This window comes from Taudactylus pleione, unplaced genomic scaffold (assembly GCF_031769625.1).
Source record: "Taudactylus pleione unplaced genomic scaffold, aTauple2 ptg000242l, whole genome shotgun sequence".
NCBI lineage: Eukaryota > Metazoa > Chordata > Amphibia > Anura > Myobatrachidae > Taudactylus > Taudactylus pleione.
Window position 1 is genome coordinate 8,840,776 of NW_028284644.1, and position 22,959 is coordinate 8,863,734.

At 45.6% G+C, this 22,959-nt stretch overlaps 1 protein-coding gene across 1 annotated transcript in view; it reads left to right on the forward strand.

Annotated features, from left to right (window-relative positions):
• The first annotated feature begins 12,206 nt into the window (after positions 1–12,206).
• Positions 12,207–22,959, forward strand: part of LOC148516750 (acidic mammalian chitinase-like) — a 37,301-nt gene continuing 26,548 nt past the window's right edge. Inside the window, exons 1-6 of the mRNA XM_088479652.1 lie at positions 12,207–12,234; positions 12,503–12,532; positions 14,221–14,422; positions 14,758–14,814; positions 15,109–15,274; positions 22,235–22,359. Coding sequence (XP_088335778.1) covers positions 12,210–12,234; positions 12,503–12,532; positions 14,221–14,422; positions 14,758–14,814; positions 15,109–15,274; positions 22,235–22,359 — 605 coding nt within the window. The 5' untranslated portion in view covers positions 12,207–12,209. The remainder of the gene's footprint in view (positions 12,235–12,502; positions 12,533–14,220; positions 14,423–14,757; positions 14,815–15,108; positions 15,275–22,234; positions 22,360–22,959) is intronic.

The window sequence follows — 22,959 nt, forward strand, 5'->3', positions numbered from 1 at the left end:
AAATTCACCATGAAAACAAATTATATTTATATTGTAGAAGATAACCAGCAAGCAAATGTAATACACTTTAAATTACAGTTCTTATGTAACATATACGAACATCACCATTGGTAAGGCAAGCTATATATTCATATTACTTTGCACAGTCCCTTAAACAGTTTGCTGGTAAATGTCTTTGTTTAAATGTCCATGGTAATTCCTATGAGATGCCAGCTAAGATATATAGAATTAACATATAGTCCCTCTGTATGTAATGATGCAATGAAGAACTCAGCTGATGTAACATTTTAGTCTTTCTGCTTGTGAATATACAAAAGCCTGTTGTTGGGTCCAAATACTTTAGCTTATAACAGTATTAACAGTATTAATTCCTGTGGGAGTTATGAAGCTGGGTAAATAGCAAAGGCTATGTGCAGTGAATCTGGTTTCATATGAATAGCATTACTGTCCCTTACAGTTGTTAACTTCCTCTTTTAAGACAGTCTAATTAGTACTTGCTGCCCTTTGACTGATGCTAAAAGTTCCTCAGGGCCATTTGCACACTTATGCGATTTAATAATTCTAAAAAAAAACTGGCTGCTCCTCCCTTGAGTATCCCTTTTTCTTATGTAAGGGAGAGCTAATATGCTATTTAATTTTATATTTAACCCCTTCAGGCACGGAATTAGTATAGGTGCTGCTCCGCTCCCTGCTTGCTAGCACTGTGACAGTAGTATGTAATTGTGTCCTGAGGAGAGTATTTTTATGAGAGGTTTTACTCACAATAGTCCTGTGAGAGCAGCGCTGCTGCAGCACCTCACTCCAGGGGTCCACCGCCTCCTCCCTTCTATGCACTGGAAGGGACTTCCCCTAACTTGGATGCCCTGCACCACTGGGATCCTCCCCCAGCGCCGGGCTACAGCTGTGGCCGGCGTCACGTCACCGCTGCCACCGCCGCCGGGTCCGCCTCCAGGCGCTGACGCCAGCAATCAGTCAGCTGCAGCCGGCTCCTCCTCCGCTGGCGACGCCGGAGCCTGGTCACCGCTGACCACTTCCCGCAGAGCCCCGGAAACAGCGCCGATCAGCACGCCCCTCTCTGGCCTCCGCTATGTCTACTCAGCGCTCTCGCTTCCTTAGCGCTTGGTGAGTAGCACAGCAGGCACTGGAGGGGGGAACAGCTCTCTACCTTGACAGCGCTAGCGCAGCCCTTAAATAGTATTTTTTAGCACCGCACGACCATAGATTTTCCCGCTCACTGCGCGAGCCAATGGTCAGCTGACCGCTCGTGCCTATTCTGGAATTTTCTGTCCCTATCATAGAATTGTAAAGGGAAAAATTATATAGCACTGCCTTTGCTCTCCTCTCATACTCCCCTCACAATCTTTCAATATCAATACATAGTAATAATAACTATTTGTACAAATAAACATCACTTTGCTTCTCAATCTATATTTAACCTTCTACTATAAGTAAGTATTCATATATATATATATATATACTCCCATACTGAGGTGCCAGACAGCACTCCCAGCCCTAGAAGTATAAATACATATACCAATAGACCACATGAATATAAATATATATCTTAAATATGACTGTATTATCCTGTAAGCAATCTAATATTAACCATTGGTTACACCCTCCCACTGGTGATCTATCGCCTCCTAGTTACTTTAGATCACCATATTATAAATTAATAATCGGTCATGTACTAAGTATTGTACTTCTCCTCCTTCCAAACTTAACATCAAATCTGATTCACTTCTCTTGTGTTTCTAAAATTCCCACTATAGAAGTGATTCTTTCATTTTCTAATATCCCAACCAAAATAAGGCAAAGAGTAAACTACATGAGGGTGCACGGCAACCCGAGGGGTCACTAGGTGACCCCAATTGATCGTAGGTCAGCATCATGGGAGGCCTAATGTCTCTTTTAGGGCGGGGGAGTTCTTTTTGAGAGTCTCTACTCCCTGGACTGAAGTCCATAGGTGCAGTCTCCATTGAACTTTTTCGACTACCCGGCAAAGATCCTATACCCGTTTCCTCCCATTCTCTATGACATGGCAACCTTTTATTAGGTAAAGTGTTCGCCTCAGGTTGTTCAGGGTCATGAAAGGCTGGTAAAGGACCCACATCAGAATAGTAATACCCATCTATCCATTCCTCTTGATTCAGATCTCTTGTTTCAGTTAAAGTGTTAGGCTTAGATACTCTACGAGTTTGAATATTTGTTTTTTTCTTTAGAGGAAGCAAGCTAGTACTTTTGCTGGATAACCCAGGGCCCTTCCTGATTCCATGCCCTAAGTGCAGCAAATGATGCCTATGGTAAGTTTTTATATGCCCTATCTTTCCCTCTGGCTTAACCTTATACGAAGGGATTCCAGGCAGCTTCTCCACTACTTCATATATGTCAGACTTCCACCTATTGCTTAATTTAAATTTACGGGGAACTCCTAAGTGTTGTATCAGGACTTTGTCACCTGGAAGTAACAAATGCTCACGGACTCTTAAGTCATAGTAGTACTTATTCTTTCTTCCCAATTTTTTAGCTGCTTGCTGGGCTATAGAATAAGCTTCTTTCAAATCTTTCCGTAACTGATCAATAAATTTGGTATGGGGCACCTGATTGATGTGATCAGTTTCATGGGGCTTGGTCCCTAGACAGATATCAATGGGAAGCCTAGCTTCCCGTCCAAACATTAGGTAATAGGGGGAGTACCCGGTCGCCTCATTCTTGGAGCGGTTGTAAGCATGCACTAATAAACTGATGTACCGACCCCACTGAGACCTCTTTCTAAGATCTAAAGTGCCCAGCATATTCAGGAGGGTCCGATTATCTCTCTCTGGCTGAGGATCTCCCTGAGGGTGATAAGGGGTGGTTCTGCTCTTGGTTATCCCACGTATCACACATAATTCTTTTATAATGCGACCCTCAAATTCCTTCCCCTGATCAGAATGTAACTGGGCAGGTAAACCATAGTGAGCACAGAACCTTTCCCATAGAGTTCGGGCTACTGTAGTGGCTCTGCGATCTCTAGTTACATAGGCCTGGGCATAGCGGGTGAAATGATCAGTTACTACTAATATAGTATGTTTTTTTCCCCCATCAGATTCAAAGGTTAGAAAGTCAATGCAGACCAATTCCAAAGGTCCATTTGAGGTGATATTCACCATTGGTGCTTTCTTTTCAGGTAAGGACTTCCGCAAGATGCAAGTTCCACAAGTTTTACAATGTTTAATCACATCCTCTTCCATGTTGGGCCAGTAAAATCGGTCTATGATTAACCCAAGAGTTTTGTCAATCCCAAGATGCCCATGGTCATCATGCAATGCCTTGAGAACCCTACCCTGAAATTTTTCCGGTAACACTAATTGGACCTTTGTTCTTCTATTTTTAGTTACCATTCGCCTATAGAAAATCCCATTTTTTATCATCAAATGTTGTCGTTGTCTATTCAATATTTTAGCTTTATGATTGGTCAATTGTTGCGCACCTAAAGGGCATCCTTGTCTTATTCCAGTAAAGACATCCCGAATATATGGATCGCCCATCTGTTCCAGCTTTATTTGACGGGGGCTCAATTGAGGTAAATCCCCCATCTCTAATTTGGAAACCTAACCATAAGCCAAAGGCAAAGCTGCCCCAGTGGCTCCTAGAGCACTGATGCACTCAGATTTGGGGGTACTAATTGCATTTTGGTGACACAGTCCTTTAACCTCTGAGGCAAGGACCTCAATCCATTCCTGACTCTCTTCCGTTGTTGGAGCCCTCTTTATCCTGGATAGTGCATCTGCATCGATATTACAATTTCTTGGCCTGTACTTCAGACAAAACTGATAAACTGAAAGAGCAGCCAACCACCTATGTCCTGTGGCATCAAGCTTAGCTGTTGTCTGGACATAGGTCAATGGATTACTATCTATGTGTACCTCAAATTTTACCCCATAAAGGTAATCGTGAAACTTGTCTACTACAGCCCACTTAAGGGCTAAAAAATCTCAGCTCTTTTAAATCTTTTGGTCTAGGCCACTCTTTTACCGCCTCCACTTTTGACGGGTCAGTTGCAATACCCTCCCTGCTGACTATGTGGCCAATATATTTCACGGACCTTTGGCATAATTGACATATCTCTAATGAGAGCTTGTATCCATGGTCCATCAATCGGTCTAGTACCTTTAAAAGCCTTTGATTATGCTCTTCCAAGGTCCGACCAAAAACTACAATATTATCGAGATACACCACTACCTCTCTTAAATTCATATCCCCTACGGTTTTTTCCATGCTCCATTGAAAAGTGGCCGGAGCCCCTTTTATCCCTTGAGGCATTTTCAGAAATTTGAAAAACCCCAAGGGACATATAAAGGCCGTCTTTTCAGAATCCTTACAATTCACGGGGATTTGATAGAATCCACTCCGTTGATCCAAAACCACTGGCTGCCCAAAAGGCAATCCAATGCTTCATCAATTTTAGGAACCGTGTATTGATCAGCAATGGTCCTCTGATTTAAGGTACGATAGTCGATGCACATTCTAATCTCCCCATTCTTTTTCCTTGCTATGACTATAGGAGAAGCAAATGGACTCTCTGACTCAATGATCACCTGTTGGTCTAATAACCGTTTTAAATGCTGGTGGACATCTTCCAAATCTGCCGGGGCTAAGCGCCTGGACCTTTCTCGGAATGGGGTGTCATCCTTCAATCGTATGTGATGTTCGACATCCTTGGCTAGTCCTAAGTCCCATTCATGCTGAGAAAATACAGGACTCCTATTTAACAGGTCTTTACTCAATGCACTTTTTCCTATTTCTGATACATCACTTTCCCTAAAACAGATGTCAAAGGCTGAGGGAGCACAAGGGGTTTCTTTAGCATTTTCCACCATTTCTATTTGTTGGTACACTGACAGACACAGAGGATGAATCTTTAATGATTTAGCATAAGCTGCTCCCCCAGCTTCTCTGCACCACTGTGCAAGGGTTTTGAATAAGTCTGCATTTGTCCCTATAATGATAGACACAGCTCTCTCTTCATTTGAATCTGGGCAGATCAGGGCCATAGTCTGAATTTCCCCCGCTACACCAGCCACTTCAGTGGGCAATTTAAGAGTAATGGGAATATATCCTAAATAGGGATAACTCTGATCACTCAATCCCCATAACACTAACCCAGATAAAGGGAGAATAGGGGTATCAGCCAGGAATTGTTTATACCATCCCTCGAATATGATGGACACTTGAGATCCACTGTCCAATAAGACAGTACATTCGTGGTCATTTACCAAGGTCGGTATCAGTGGAGCCGGCCCCAACAGCCCATCAGGCATTACTCCCTTCATTCCGGGACTCCCCATTGTGTTTGGACTTTTATCTAGGGGACCAATGCGGGGTTCATCGATCGCCCTCTGGCATTTCCCGATGGTTCAAAGTCTCTAATTTCACTTTGGACCCCACCAGGGCCTCTATCCTCCTAGGGACGATTACACTGTGCAGCCCGGTGCCCTGGCCTCCCACATCGGAAACATTTTTGCAACCCTCTCCCTCTGGGATTATTATCCTGCCCTGAGTTTGGGGGGTAATTATCAGGGGTCCTCCACCCCCCTCCCAATTGCAAAGTCAATTGACCAACTTCCTCTCGCAAGGTTTCCACAGACCTTGCCAACTGTTCCATACTAGGAGAATGGTTCTGTACTGTTGGCATTGCCACTTTTACCTTTTTTATATTTTTTTCCCTTGACTCCACTAGAGCCTCTTCACGCTTCACTTCTTTCATCAACTGCATGAAAGTGGGGGTCTCTCGGCTTACTGTAGTATATCGCAATCTCTGGGCAATGGGATCAGAAGTCATAGCTCCTTCTAACAACTGCTGCATATGGATTTTATCTACATTCTCAGTAATCATCCCACCCTTCTCCACTATCCTATGGATTAATTTATCCAAACGATAAATGTATGAAGCCAGTTTCTCCCCATGCTCCTGATAAGTATGTCTGAACAAGTACATGAGGTCATCTACTTCCTGAGGCATCCCAAACTCCAGCTCCAAGGCGGCCATATAGTCCCGGAAACTAGCATTAGGATCGCACCGATGGGCCACCTGAACCACCTCCATAGCTGTACCTCGCAAACATTCTGCTAACCTTTGTTTTTTTACTGTGTCAGGGCAGTGCCATTCGTCAGATTGCTGGACGGTAGTCTCCCTCCATACCTCATACCCATCCTCACCAGCAGGAACTGGTTTTATACCTGAGAAGGGCCTCAACCTCCTATACCCCCCTTCATAATGGATCCTTCCAAACTCTCCCACAATCTTATCCACTGCTGATATTAGTACAGAATTTTGGTGGGATTCAGAACAAGACTCTGGTTTTTTATTCTCAATAAGGGGTATATTATCTGGGCCTAACCCTTGGTCTCCAGCTCCTACCTCTCCTATTACCTCTGGTTCGGTATTAGGCCATAACAGGCTCCATTTACCCCCCGAAACATCCATAGCCGGAATCATTGAGGGGATCATTTCCCGTTCAAGTGGCTGCTTATTAACCACTAACACAACATAAATGTCCCCAGCCTCATTCTTCCAGTGATCCACTATCCTAGGGTCCTTGATCCCATAGTGGCTCTAATGCCAACTCAATTTCTGCACTTCTAGAGTCTTGGAGGTTTCCAAATATGGCCACACTATTTGCTGGCGACACTCCCATCTTCCTACACCACTCCAAGATGTCACTTCCTTGTATATGAGCCTGAGCCATAATTTATGGAAGATCTCAGCAGTGCCTCCAAATGTATCCCCTTTTTTTCTTTAGATATAGGGTTACTGGGCTAAAGATCCCTGTTAAGTCTAATTAATGAGGGGTCTCTTATATAATCAGTGCCTCCACCCAAGTATGAATAATGAAAAATGATAAGGCCTACTTGGGAAAACCTGTGTGATAGTATCTATATACTTGTAATATGAGGTGCAGGTATTGACTTAAAATAATACACTTAATTACACTTTGATAAATGTCACAATAATATTACCACTGTTCTTTCTGGTCTTGTTTCGCAGGATCTGCAGAGCAGAATCTCTTCGTGGTTTAATCTCAGGTAAAAATTCACCATGAAAACAAATTATATTTATATTGTAGAAGATAACCAGCAAGCAAATGTAATACACTTTAAATTACAGTTCTTATGTAACATATACGAACATCACCATTGGTAAGGCAAGCTATATATTCATATTACTTTGCACAGTCCCTTAAACAGTTTGCTGGTAAATGTCTTTGTTTAAATGTCCATGGTAATTCCTATGAGATGCCAGCTAAGATATATAGAATTAACATATAGTCCCTCTGTATGTAATGATGCAATGAAGAACTCAGCTGATGTAACATTTTAGTCTTTCTGCTTGTGAATATACAAAAGCCTGTTGTTGGGTCCAAATACTTTAGCTTATAACAGTATTAACAGTATTAATTCCTGTGGGAGTTATGAAGCTGGGTAAATAGCAAAGGCTATGTGCAGTGAATCTGGTTTCATATGAATAGCATTACTGTCCCTTACAGTTGTTAACTTCCTCTTTTAAGACAGTCTAATTAGTACTTGCTGCCCTTTGACTGATGCTAAAAGTTCCTCAGGGCCATTTGCACACTTATGCGATTTAATAATTCTAAAAAAAAAATGGCTGCTCCTCCCTTGAGTATCCCTTTTTCTTATGTAAGGGAGAGCTAATATGCTATTTAATTTTATATTTAACTGCTTTAGGCACGGATTAGTATAGGTGCTGCTCCGCTCCCTGCTTGCTAGCACTGTGACAGTAGTATGTAATTGTGTCCTGAGGAGAGTATTTTTATGAGAGGTTTTACTCACAATAGTCCTGTGAGAGCAGCGCTGCTGCAGCACCTCACTCCAGGGGTCCACCGCCTCCTCCCTTCTATGCACTGGAAGGGACTTCCCCTAACTTGGATGCCCTGCACCACTGGGATCCTCCCCCAGCGCCGGGCTACAGCTGTGGCCGGCGTCGCGTCACCGCTGTCACCGCCGCCGGGTCCGCCTCCAGGCGCTGACGCCAGCAGTCAGCTGCAGCCGGCTCCTCCTCCACTGGTGACGCCGGAGCTTGGTCACCGCTGACCACTTTCCGCAGGGCCCCGGAAACAGCGCCGATCAGCACGCCCCTCTCTGGCCTCCGCTATGTCTACTCAGCGCTCTCGCTTCCTTAGCGCTTGGTGAGTAGCACAGCAGGCACTGGAGGGGGGAACAGCTCTCTACCTTAACAGCGCTAGCGCAGCCCTTAAATAGTATTTTTTAGCACCGTGCGACCATAGATTTTCCCGCTCACTGCGCGAGCCAATGGTCAGCTGACCACTCGTGCCTATTCTGGAATTTTCTGTCCCTATCATAGAATTGTAAAGGGAAAAATTATATAGCACTGACTTTGCTCTCCTCTCATACTCCCCTCACAGTCTTCCAATATCAATACATAGTAATAATAACTATTTGTACAATATACATTTAACCTTCTACTATAAGTATATATATATATATATATATATATATATATATACACTCCCATACTGAGGTGCCAGACAGCACTCCCAGCCCTAGAAGTATAAATACATATACCAATAGACCACATGAATATAAATATATATCTTAAATATGACTGTATTATCCTGTAAGCAACCTAATATTAACCATTGGTTACATGTATGAGAATAGGAGGCTGTGTGCAGGATGTCAGAGGTCTGTTATGTGGGGGGGGTTAAATGTATTGTAGCAGAACTGTCAGATCTTCTTGACAGCTTTATATATGGGCAGGGGGGAGATAAGAGAATGCTGCAAGGAAGGGACACTCACCTACACATGGACAATCTTCCAAAAGCTGCCTGAATTCCTAGTTTGTTGTACTTCTATGGCTGACATTACTGTAGTCCTTTGCCAGGGTGCAGAGGAGGGCTCTCTGTCATGTGCTATAATAATAATGTGCACTGTGGGCCTGATTCAGACCCGCTTGCGAGCCCAGTGCGCATGATGGAGCCGGCTGTCGTGCGCATGCACGAGACCCGGATAGCGACGGGCAAACCATTGCTCCGGGTCTCGTACCACAGGGGGCATGCTGTCGATGTTGAGTGACCAGCACGCCCCCTTTGGTGGGTGGGCCAGGGGAGTGGCTGCCCAAACGGAGGTGTTCCCATGTGATGTCAGTGCGAGAGATTTTGGCTCTGTGAGAGCCGAAATCTCTCTGGGGCTTGTGGCAATGAGACCCTACCGCAAGGGTCTCGGCGCAAGCCCGATGGTCGCGATGGTCTTGACCATCGCGACCATCTTCCTGGCCGCTCGCTATAGCCGTGGGTGGTCACCCACAGCTATGCAAGCGGCCAGGAGGCTGCACTAAAAAACAAGAAGGCCGGCCCTGATTCAGAGCGAGCGCTCTGTCAGAGTGTCCGGCTTTGAATCAGGGCCTGTGTTTGCTGTATGGTAGGTGCAGAGCCTCTAGTGCCAGCTGCAGGACAATGAGCCATGAGGTTCTGCAGATATCACTTTTCCTGGTCCCCATTCTCAGAGGCTTCTCCAGCACCAAAAATGTCCCTGTTCTCAGTTAAAGATACATATGTATGCACTGTGTCACGGCATGTGTATTATGGAGTATGTGTATGTACTGTGACATTAAACAAATAGAGAAATCACATATTTTAAATGTTAATTTCAGCATTGTGAAGCAGGGGGCGGGGCCACAATGACATGATTCAGGGCGAATCGCAACACCGCCCTCTCCCCCTGGCTGCGAGGGTTTTTATCTTTACTGCGGGGGGGGGGGGTTGGAGAGGGAGTCTTGATATCTGCTAGGGGGCACCAGCCAAAATTTTGCCTAGGGCACCAAATTAGCTAGGGCCGGCTCTGGTCCAGCAGAATGAGTGTGAGATTGGAGACGCTGGAGCCATATTACTTGTATATGGGATCACAGACACAAGATGTGACCCACCCCCGAAACGGTCGCAGCACGGCTGCGTTCTTTGCCACCACTCCCCATTACCTCTCCCAAAGGCTCCCTGACTGTCAATCATGTTGTGAGTAAATAGTCACTGCGAGCAACTACGGTAATGGTCTGTGACACATACCCATTGCGACTTCGATACATTCATGTTTTACTAATAATTGCTCAACTCCGTAAACATGGAAATAGTGTCCAGCTCTGAATCAGACACAATGCTTCCTACCACACAACCATATTTCCTCTTCTTATTGTGCAATAATGCCTTTGTACTGCAGAAATATCAGCATACTGCAAAGGCTTTCCTTTTCCCATTTGTATCTTTTTTTCTATAAAATGCACAGTAATTCATTGCAGTGATAGACCCCGAGCCTGACTCTGCAATCTCCCGCCGTGCCTGCGTTACAATTAGTGTACACACAGAGGTGCTGCTATGATCAGGACAGACGGTATCAAAGAGGTGGCAGAAAAGTGATGGTCGGTGACTGGGAGGGGGGCTACTAGTGCACACAATAACAGTCCGTTTAGTGGGCGTATTATGGGAGTCTCACAGTTCTGTGAGTGCAAGCGGCTGTGTTCCCGGATGCACAGCCGCAAGAATAGGAGCCTGTTGCCAGATGGAAACACTGCACCTGCTATAGGTAAACTTTTCGATGGTGCAACAGATGGTGGAGTATACCAATCAGAATTACAGCGTGCACAGGCGCTAAAAGTGGGATCTCATGCACATTCGGCTGCACTGACCTACACAAGGGAGAGAGTTTGTAGGTAATTTGCGTAAAGTCGGAGGTGGGCGACTCCCTATAGACACTGCAATGTGCGCTTTTGTGTGCGACTCAGAATTTTATCCCAGTGTCCATCCAATATCAAAAAATTTGTAATGCAGCGCACACAGGCCGTGACAGGCTCATACAATATGTCAGCGCACCATGAATTATTTTTGTTAATTATCATTTATAGACTTTCGAGTTCCACCAGATTCTTGCAGTGATTCTGCAACCTCCCCCAAGGACCAACAGTCATTTCAAATATCTGAAATATTAATATTATTCAGCTGCTATACACTTTTGATATGCATTTTTGAAGAAGTTATATTCTATAAGTGATTTAGCGTTTTAGTCTTAACCTCGGTTTTGTGCATTATGTAGCAGGCAGTGTTAAGTTTGGTGTGCTCTTCTGTCCAGGCCATTACATTGCCAGACATTGCTATCAGCCACAGTACCTGAATCTTGGCCAGTCTTCTCAGTCTCCCAGCTGCATCTGTTTTTCTGCCAATTAGTTCTTTTTTTCATATTTTATGATCTTCAAAACCGGCTTTACCTTCTGATGAAACCGTTAGATTGTGAGAATGGAGAAACGCGTTAAGTGACTCTAAGCAGGAATTCCAATACCACTTTGCTGCTCCAGACATTGCTTGAGACGCCGTTGTTGAAAATATGGATGTCTGACTTGATACGTGAGTGGCTTTCTCCCTCCCCCGCACTCCGGCTACTAAAGTATCACTCCTATTAGACATTGCTTTACTATCATCTCAGGTGGATACCTGACTCAACCAAACGGGGATTGTTGCACACTGAGGATTTTCCCCCACCGTTGTCACTTCAGCTGGACACCGTTTAATCATCACGCCAGGTGGCTGCCTCATTCCACTAAATGGGAGTTTAATACACTGAAGATTTCCCCCACCGCTGCTACTCTGTGATTGTGTCCAGAGATTGACATCTGCGCTGGTGGTGAGCTGATCGTATAACAGGGAGGTTGAGTTTTATGCCAGCTCTTCAGAAATATTGTTGCTTCCAAGTGACTTTTATCATTGGATTTTCTTCCGTTAATTATTACATTGTGGATCTTTTTCTACGGAGCCCATTAAGTGGATTAATATCCCACTTTTGGAACACTTGATTCTCTATGTATTGAATTTTTTGCCTGTATTATGTGTATGTTTTTTTATAAACCTTATGTGATATTTTTGTCTAGATAATCATATTAAATAATTGGTCAAGCGCTCCCTATGTGCCTTATGGTCCTTTAATATTGTTCATTATTTAGTATCTCCAGAATACTTATTGGGAGCTGCTAATAGGATAAACACCTGTGTATTTATTTGTTTTCATTTAGCATTGCGCCTGATTTAGATTTTTAGGATCTGTTAATTTATCTACTGCTCTCACCTGTGGCGCTCTCACACTGATACCAGCAATTCCTTCTATTTATAAAGGTCTCATTAACGTGCCGTCAGTGCTGAGACAGAGTCATGAGGAAGATGTTGCTTTGGGCGGGTAAGAGAAATCTATATACTGTATCTGCGTTGTTGTATGATGATGCTATTTGATTGTATATATCTGATAATTTTTTTTCCATGTATATAACAGCTACATAATGGGTGTAAGGTGCAATCAGAGGATTACTACTATTCAGGGAATCAAGGAGATTACTATTATTTCAGGGAGTCTCCCTGACCTTGAGGGGGTGTAGGGAAATATGAATGTACATGATGTAAAATATTACTTATTGTATTTTTTATAACTTTGTGCTTTTTTTTCACAGGTCTATTCCTGCTGCTGAATGTACAGCTGGGTAAGGACATGACTTATTTAATATGTGTTGCATGTCTACTAAGGAAATGTAATGACAAACAAATTGCAGGCAATGCTAACAGAAAGACACATAATATAATGGAAAATGTAAATGAATACATGTGATAAGTGGCGGATTTATTACATGCCGTATGCAATGCATGATACATCCCGCCCATAGGAACCAGCATTTATATTGTAGTCTTTGACCTCCATAAGCAGGGCCGCCATCAGGGGGGGACTGCCAGGTCTGGAGTCCCGGGTCTGGACAGAGAGAGGGGCCCTTGCAGGGATGGAGTTACCAGCCATCGGGGGCGAGCTAGGTGCCATTAATGATTCGGGTCCTCCTGCTCCCTCCCCGGCCGCTGTGTGTGCCTGGAACACGAGTGACAGATCTGACAGGCTGAGGCTGCACCAGGGGTTAACAGAAAATGGTTGCCCCCATAGCAGGCTACAGAAAGATCGACCAATGGTTTGCCAGGCTTCTTTTCCCAGGAACCCAAGGGGCTGGAGAAAGCAAGGGGACTGGGGCAAATCGGGAGAAAGTGAGGAAGAGAAGGTGGTGAGTAAGGGGAACTATATTGTGTGTGGCATAAATCTGACAGGTGTGTGTGTGTATCAGAGGGGAATGTGTAGGGGGTCACTTACTTGCAGTGGAATGTGGGGGGATCGATGAGAGAGGGGATTATGGAGGGGTTTGCTGAGAGAGGGGAATGTGGGGTGTGGGGGCATCGCTGATAGAGGGGAATATGAAGGGGATCGCTGAGAGAGGGGTATATGAAGGCGATCGCTGAGAGGGGAATGTATGGGGGTGTCACTGAGACGGGGGAATGTGGGGGATCGCTAAGAGAGAGGGGAATGTGGGGGGATCACAGAGAGAAATGTGTGGGGTGGATTGTGGCTGCTTGGTACAAATAAAAGTTATATTTATTCTTATTGCAACAAGGCGCACGTAATGTAATGACATCACATGTGCCGCACTGCCGACAGAGGAACCAGCCGCAGTGTGCAGAGGAGCAGCCAGTAGACACAGCAGAAGGTAAGTGTCTGTGCACTTTAAGGGCTGAATGCAGGGGCTGTCTGGATAGACTGAAGGGGTGCTGCCTACGGAGACAGAGGGGGTGCTGTCTAGGGAGACAGAGGGGGTGCTGTCTAGGAAGACAGAGGGGGTGCTGTCTAGGGAGACAGAAGGGGTGCTGTCTAGGGAGACAGAAGGGGTGCTGTCTATCCAGACAGTTCTCTCAGAGTCTATCCTGCATTCTCCCTAAACAGCACAGAAGGGGTGCTGTCTAGGGAGACACTGTAGGGTTTGAGTTGCAGAAACACGGTGGGGGCTGCCTATTTTGACAGTCCCTGGTCCGACAATTTCTGATGGCTGCCCTGTCTATAAGCCAGGAGGTAGAGCTGTGCTAGTGCTCACCTTGGCAAGTAACTGGCAATTGCCTGCAGTAGTAAATGTACCTGCAACTAGAAAAGTGACGTGTATTCCCTTCAACAGCTGCAATTGCTATTCCACTACCTTATGTACCTCACACCCTTTACACTATAATCTCATTTAGGCTGGGTCATCTTTAATTTCTGTTTCATTGTATGTCATTTGTAGTTGTGTCATGATGGCCTCCATGTTAGCTACTGAGTAATAAGTTGACACTTTATAAATAAAACATAATAAAAATCTGCTTTGTTCAGGTTCTACCTTCAAACTGGTTTGTTACTTCACAAACTGGTCACAGTATCGGCCTGAGCCTGCAAAGTACATGCCAGAGAATATTGACCCGCAGCTCTGCACTCATCTCGTGTATGCCTTTGCCACCATGAGCGGGCACCAGATTGCACCGTATGAGTGGAACGATGATGTCCTCTATAAGCAGTTCAACGATCTAAAGCAAATGTTGGTATTACAATAAACTTGACCACAGCATTTCTAGTCATACAACTCTCGCGTAGCGAGATAAGCCCTTATTTCCTATGTAACATCTATATATATTTTAGATTTTGGAATCCTTCAAGTCCTACATTGCATGTAATTTGATTTACCAGTCTTTGTTATATCTGTTCCAGTCATCTCAGTGTTAATCATTCTGATTGGTAAATTATAAAGTTATGGGTATGGTAGCTATTTAAAGGCTCTGACAGATTTATCTACTATCACCTACATAACACACGGATTCTGTCAGGCCTACAAACTGGGGTTTGTTACCAGTACTGTCTTGTTCTGTGTTATAGGAATCCAAACTTGGTGACATTATTGGCAATCGGTGGTTGGAACTTTGGGACAGAAAGGTAAGCATAATTTTCAGCATTTTAATGCATATATATATATATATATATGCATATATATATATATATATATATATATATATATATATATATATATATATATATATATATACATATACATATATATATATATGCATATATATATATATGCATATATATATATATATATATATACACATATATATATATATATATATATATATATATATATACACACATATATACATATATACACACACATATACATACACGTGACTCTTACAGTATGCAACTGATTTCCCGTTTTGTTATTGTTAGGTTCACAGATATGGTTGCCACTGCTGAGAACCGTAACATTTTCATTACATCTGTGATTCCATATCTCCGTCTATATAACTTTGATGGCATTGACTTGGACTTTGAGTACCCAGGATCTCGAGGTAGCCCCCCTGAGGACAAGCAACGGTTTACTATACTGATACAGGTGGGCTGCTAAGAACTGTCGGTGAGTGGTGTGTGTGTCGTGCCTGTTTCCTACTATGGGCCATATTCAATTAGGAAAGAAAAGTCCATTATCGGCGATAATTTATCTCCAATGATGTTATTTTCGACATTTTCAATTATCCCCATATTCAATTTCAAAGACTTTTCGCAGATGTGAAAAATCTTTGTAAAAAAGCGGGGATAAGTTTTCACCACTGTTTAGGTGGCGAAAAAGTGCAGAATTGGGGAATTGGGGTGCAGAATTAAAAAAAATAGCCCGCAGTCTTGGGAATGCCCCCATAATGTAATCTGTGTCAAAAACAAAAACTTCCTCAGGACACCCCAAAAAGATACTTTCATTTTGAGGGTGAAAAAATAATGTAGGGGAACAAACTTAAAAACTAGCGAAATATCCTCAGGAGAGGTCCCCATGTATGCGGCAGGTGTTTTCTAGAATGCGAGTGGTTGCGGCAGGTGCATTTTTGAGGAATTTTTAGAAATCATTTTAGGGACTTATAAATATGCTTGCACCCATTTCATGTACCCCAAATTTGATGTGACTAGTTATTTTTTGCAAAAAAAAAAAGCTAAATGCTATTCTTCACTTCTTCACAGGCGCAGTTATGCACCTGCCGCGGCTATTTAAAAACCCCAATTACCTTCAGCAGGCCAAATCGGGGATGCCCATAGTGATCCCCCATGTCAGACCATGTTAAATTGACAGGACTTTTCGATACTTACCTTTCCACCAGGACCCGTTTTCGACGATTCCTAATTGGATACGTGGATAAGCGGGCACGCGCCCGATACTTTATCCCCAGTAAAAACGTCGATGATGGTGAAATCCGACCTCCGACTTTTCGCCTCAAATTGAATACGGGCCTGTAACTGTAATCTGTCCCGGCCTTCCGATGCCTACGAACCACACTTTGCTCCTCGAGCCCTAGTTTTATATTCAGAGATTCAAGGACCGCCCAGAGAACCCCCCCCCCCCAATAGTCACTACTCGTTTGGACAGTGACTAGGAATATTATTTAGTTGGAACACTTTGTCACTGTACTAAAGGTGAATAGAAGGTTAGTTTTGCAAATCGACATACACCATAGAATTTACTGTTGGCCACAATTTTCTACCTAACTCTATTACAAGTTATGCACACACATGGTATATAACTGGATTTAAGACTATAGCAGAATTCACAAATGCAACTACAACATCCAGATCACATACATACATTACATATCCAGATAGTCCTTCACAACCTTGGGACAGGCCCTGTAATATCCTAGAATGGCAACTGGGTGGCGGGGTTGAATTAGTATGACAGAGCAAGGAGAGGTAGGCTTCCTCACTGCCTTGTGTCTGACAGTATGATATTACAAGACAGTACTCTCAACTGGCTGTGAAAACATGTACAGCATTTCTCCCTGCTAATTGTGGTGGCAGATAACAGGTCTCACTGCGAGTGGTGATAGCAAAGAAGACAGTTCTCACTGCAGATTATGATGGCAAATAAGGGAGGGAGCTCCGTCGTGCGCATGCACGAGACCTGGGGAGCGACAGGCTTTCCATCGATCCGGGTCTCACACCAAAGGGGGCGTGCTGTCGATGTTGATTGACAGCACGCCCCCTTTGGTGGGCGTGCCGGGGGCGTGCCTGCCAGACGGAGGCGTTCCCATGGGAACGCCTACCGTCTGAAGCCGGCCCCACTGACATCACTAGTGATGTCAGTGGGAGTGATTTTGGCTCAGAGAGCCAAAATCACTCCAGGGCTTGTGGCAGGGAGACCCTACCGCAGGGTCTCCGTCGCAAGTCCGATGGTCGCGATGGTCAAGACCATCGCGACCATCTTTTTGGCCGCTCGCATATGCTGTGGGTGGTCACCCACAGCTATGCGAGCGGCAAGGAGGCCGCTCCATTTTCATGGAGGAGGGCCCTGATTCAGAGCGAGCGCTCTGGTCAGAGCGTTCAGCTCTGAATCAGGCCCAGTGTCTGGATGACAGGAGGTGACCACGGCACTACATCTCCCATCAACCCCCAGGGCTGTGTCTGTCAATCTCACCCTACAGGCAGCAGTTCTGCCTGGACGGCTCCTCCCCAGCAACTCTGCCCGGGCGCCTTCTCCCCCAGTCACACAGCAGCGGCAGCCGGAGAATGGGGGCAGGCAGCCGGAGACTCTCAGCAAGGTCTGCAGCACCAGTCACACCCCTATCTTCCTCCACCCACGGCGGATGACTCTCCGGTTGGTTGGGTTGGCCGCACTTCCAGCAGGTGTGTGATGCCGCTTGGTTGGGATGGCCGCAATTCCAGCAGGTGGGTGAGCAATTAGTGGTGGGCACTGAGGGCTCTCGACCTGTCCGTTTGTGCTATTTCCGCTTTATCAGGCTGCCTCTTCATCTGGTCTCCTCTGTAGCTTAACCTGAGGAACGGCTGCCTCAGATCTATGACTCCCAGCTGTAACAGGCGCCCCGGCCACCTGCTATCAGTCCCTTACTCATGTCAGTTATCACAGACAAGCCTCCTGCCAGTCTTGTTTTCGTTGGCTGCCCGCTCCTATACTCTGTGTGGCCGGTTCCCTGCAGCGCGGCTCCTGCTCAGCAGCCCCTCCAGCATCTGCTGTTTGCAGAACTGTGTGGCTGACATGTGGCCCCGTGCCTGCTCCTGTCAGCCCGGATCTCTTCACAGCCCGGCGTTCCCGCATAACAGACTTCTCCTCCCCGGCTCACAGGTCAGGCTGTTCTCTCTGTCAGGATTCTTCCCGCTCCTCACTGACTCCGTTTGAGTCCCCTGGGTCCTAAAGCCCCCTCGCTGGCTGCTGATGTCACAAAAAAGCTTCATTCATTGGCAGAAGGTCTGTACTAGGGCATCACACTGCTATCAAATAGGAAGTTATTATCTTCTTCAGGGATAGTATATGGAAGAATCGCTTTGTACAGTCACAGGACCCATCTTATCTAATGCCAGTTACTGCAGTATGTACATGAGGACATGGACTTAGCAGAATTAGTAGTGTGGTTTAGTGTAACAACAAGGGTATCTGTGAAAGCCGGACCAGACAAGATTCCGGGGACAATTGTGGTTAGGGATTAGGTGAAAGCCGGACCGGACTAGATTCCGGAACGCCAGATTGGGACAGCTCCCTGCAGCGACCTCTGCTGCTGAGGAGCTGTCAGCTGTATAATGTGCGTCCCCAAGTCCCCGTCCGGGGGGGGGGGGGGGTGTCAGTGACAGGCAGGGAGCGTTCATTATTGTGGCTCCCTGCCGGACAAGATGCCGGAACGGACCAGCTCTGCTGCTAAGAAGCTGTGTCCGGGTGTTGTGTAGTGACAGCCTGTCACCAGGGGTGGGGGGGGAGGGAGGAGAGAAGAGAGGGAGAGATTACAGCCGGCTCCCTTGGACAGACAGCGCATTACAGCAGAGCTGTTCCATTCCGGTGTCCCGGCATCTGGTCCGGCAGGGAGCCACTCTGTATCGGTCGATCCCTGCCTGGCAGTGACACACCCCCCGGATGGAGTGTCGGGGACGAGCATTATATAGCTAACAGCTCCTCAGCAGCAGAGGTCGCTGCAGGGAACTGTCCTAGTCCGGTGTTCTGGAATCTAGTCCGGTCCGGCTTTCACCTAATCCCTAACAACAATTGTCCCCTACGACGGTGCTTTTGGAGAATCAATAGATAAACCACCTACAACAGTTCCTTTCTGTTTTCCACGTAGTCATTGACTCTAATCTTTTTTGTTTTTAAAACAGAGGTGTAATATAATGTGGGGATGACTGTTTAGCTTACCTATTATACAGTATATACCACCAGTTTACGTGTATTAGGGAGAAATTTCCAAGATCCAAAAAGTAACCCTTTAGTTGCATTTAGCCAGCTTCCACAATGGTAAAAGTCTTAACAGGATCCCTTCTCAGTGGGCTCTTCTCAATGCTTCCACAAGTGCAGTGACATGACCTTTAGTGGCCCCCGCATGGCACTGCAACCAGGAGGTGTAGTGGTTAGCATTACTGCTATCATAGTACTGAGATCATTAAACTCCCAGGCAATGTTTTATCTGAGTGGAGTTTGTATGTTCTCACAAGTTTTGCATGGGTTTGCGCCGGTTTCTTATCACACTCCAAAAACATACTGCTACATTTTATTGGCTTCTTACAAAATTAACGTGTGTGTGTGTGTGTGTGTGTCCATGTGGTAGTGAATATAGGGCCTGATTCAGACCCGGTTGCTATTTGCGCCGCTCACTGTCCAAAAGAGGACGGATATTTAAATGATGCGTTCGCACTGGGCCGCATATAGACGCCCACTAAGTAATAGCGAGTGGCGGCAATATGCGCTCGCGACTGTGTAAAGACGCCCCTTTGCCGCTCACAACACACGTCATCTCCAGCAGTTGTAGGATTAATCGGGAACATCAGGGGCCATCGGAGCTGCTCGCAGCACTTAAGGTAGACTCTAGCCTACCTCAACAGTGCGAGCAGTTCAGGATAAAATACACCCCAGTCACGTGTGTAATGACGCTACTTTGCTAATTATGCACACCCATTAAACTCCGTTCTGACGGTCAGGCACGCCTGCATTCGCACATCCACTCCCCTGTTCACAAGAACCTTCCCCAGTTACCACCCACAAATGGCACTGTCAATCAAAATAGCGGCCCGTCTGCGGGCTACGGGTGAGCACTTTCTCATCGCACTAACTGATTCGCGCACACGCAATGCGACTTATACGCATGCGCAGATTGCGAAATATCACTCAATGCGAGCGCAGGATTGCAACCGGGTCTGAATCAGGCCCATAGATTGTAAGCGCTACTGGGGCAGGGATTGATGTGAATGACTAAATATTCTCTGTAAAACTGTGTTATATGTGAGTGCTTTATAATTTTTAATAAATTAAATAATTAAAATATGGCCAATAGTATGCTTGTCTTATGTTTTCACCAGTGCCATAGCTAGTGCTCCCAGCACCCGGTGCAGGCCACGCCCCTCAGTATGACGTCACGTGGAGGGGGCGCGGCTTGCACACGGTGCCAGGATGCTCCGGGGAGCTGTAAGGGCAGCGTTGTGACCGTCTGGAGCATCCTAAGTATGCTCCAAGCGGCACTGCTGCAGAGATATTGGCAGCAGGGTGCCATTGCAAACACACTGCTAGCCAAATGCAGGAGCTGTGGGTGAGTGGCAGTGCCACCCACAGGGCTCTGTGCGACCGCACCGCTCGCACACCCCTAACTACGGCCCTGGTTTTCACTCTGCCTTCAACTTGCAGTTGTGTCTGCACCCATTGGGCATTAAAGTTGGCCTAGTGGTTATTTGCATTCATTGCTATTTATGTTACTTACAGTCTGCATTGGCTAAATTATATGATTTTGTTTTTATTCATTTTTACCATGAGCCTTATCTCTTAAGCCATGGTCTACAAACACATTTCATAAACATTATCCTTTATTTTCTAACTGGTTGAAGTATTCAAGAACAATGTTTTTGTTTAGGGGTTTACTTAGGGGTCCCTCACCATTTTCCACTGACACCACTGAACTCTGAATGCACGTCTGTGTCTGTTAGTTTATAGGTGTCTAATAGAAGGTTCCATGAAATAGTGTCTTGTACGGAAAATATACTAAAACATCTAACAGCATGTTACTGACAACTTCTGCCTAGATGTTCAGTTATAATCATATATAAAATAAAAGGTTGCTCTGTGGGGTTTTGAATTTTTACTTCTTGTGGTGTCAGGATTTATGCGTTCATGGCTAAATCAGCTATCATTTGTAAAGTGTGTCATTTTTACTGTAGGTACTGTTCACTTTACTTCAGTGAGAGAAATTCCTGTCCGCCCATTACCACATGTAGGGGCCCATTTATCAACGAGTTTTACCATTCACAACAAGTTTTAAAACTCATTGCGTAATGACAATGGTGCTCCAGCCAATCAGGTCCCAACTGTCATCTGTTTGAAAAATGAGAGTTGGGAGCTGATTGGCTGGAGCACCATTTATCATACGCAATGAGTTTTCTCATTAGTTTCGTATGGTAAGACTCGTTGATAAATGTGGCCTTTAATGAGCTACAGGCCTGGTTCAGAGTTGTACGCTAGTACCGTTGCGACTGACACTTTATACGAAGTTAGTGTGAGTTAATATGCAAATGTCGCAGCCGCTGGGAGATGTATTTAGATGCCTACTGGCAACTTTTCTATTCCAATCGGCTGCGTAAAAAGTCGCAGCATCTGCATACAAAAACGCAGCATCAGTCGCAGATCAGAAGATCATTCGCCTTCTAAGAAGATCAGTCGCTGGGTCCGACACGCTTATAAAACGGCTGTGTTACTCCCGCATTTTTCTTACCACCCCTCCGTTATCACCCACAAACGACCCATAACTGTCAATCACTTGACTTAGATGCATGCGCTGTTATAAAAACATCGGGTAACTGTGGACATATCGGCATAGCGTACAGCTCTGAATCAGACCCTATGTCCCAATGGGTACTTTCGTACATTAGACGGTGTGTACCCAGCATGACATCATTCGCGATGGACCCAGCTGGGGTGCCGACATCGGCAAGTGCATACACACTTGCCGATGCCGGCAATGACCGGAGGGGAGGTAGCGGGGGCCATACTGCATTCGGCAGCATGGCATCGCTAGAGACATCCTCAGATCTTTCTGTATGTACAAAAGATCTGTGGATACGATGGACGACCCGTGGCAGCGCGAGTCGGCATCGTGATAGTGCGTACACACTGGACGATTTGAACAATTTGTCATTCCGATGAGTCGGAATCGGCCAAATCGTTCAAAATATAGTCTAGCGTGTACCCAGCTTTAGACTGAGTGATATGGTATAGAATGAACAGAAATATTTGTCAGTTACCGTGTCTGTAGCCATTATAAAATGTACATGAGTCCTTTATAGGCTGACATAATTGTAGTTCATGTTATAACCTATTCCTTTACCCTTGCAGGAAATGCTTGATGCATTTACTAGGGAAGCAGCAGAATCAGGTCGTCCACGGCTCCTGGTCACAGCAGCAGTGGCTGCAGGAAAAGAGACTGTTGATGCTGGTTATGAGATAGCAGAAATCGGAAGGTGGGATATAGAGGCGAAACCATGGGGTGATAGCTAAGGAGCGTATTATACAGAGTAAACTCAGGGCCGGCTCCAGGGGTCGGAGCACCTTGTGCCAGCCCTCTTTACTGCGCCCTATCTTTGAGGCGTGGCCTAATTACCATAGGTCACACCCCCTAGGTGACGTTATTAGGGGGCGTGTCTGCCTCCAAATAACGTCAGGCTGGGGGGAGCCTCACGAGCTGAGCTTCCCTCAGCCCCTCTCCCATCACTAAATGAATGTCGCGCATGCGTGTAGCATCCATCCAGAGTCTCCAGGGTCTGGCACCGCCGCAAAGCTGTGGCGGTGGGGGTCCCCAACCCCCCGATTTGACCACACAGGGGCCACTTCGGCCCACAGGTGGAACAGCGGGACAGTACTGTCCCGCTGAAATTGGGATGTTGGGGAGGGGTGTGCCCTCTATGAGGTCGAACACCCCTAAAGCCAGCCCTGAGTAAACTATAAGTAACATATATTACAAATGTACAGTATATTTGGAAATGTCAATTTTCACTGACTGTTCTGTCATGTGTGGTTCTGTGGTTTTTATTGTGCAACAGAGTGGTCATAAGACAAGTCTG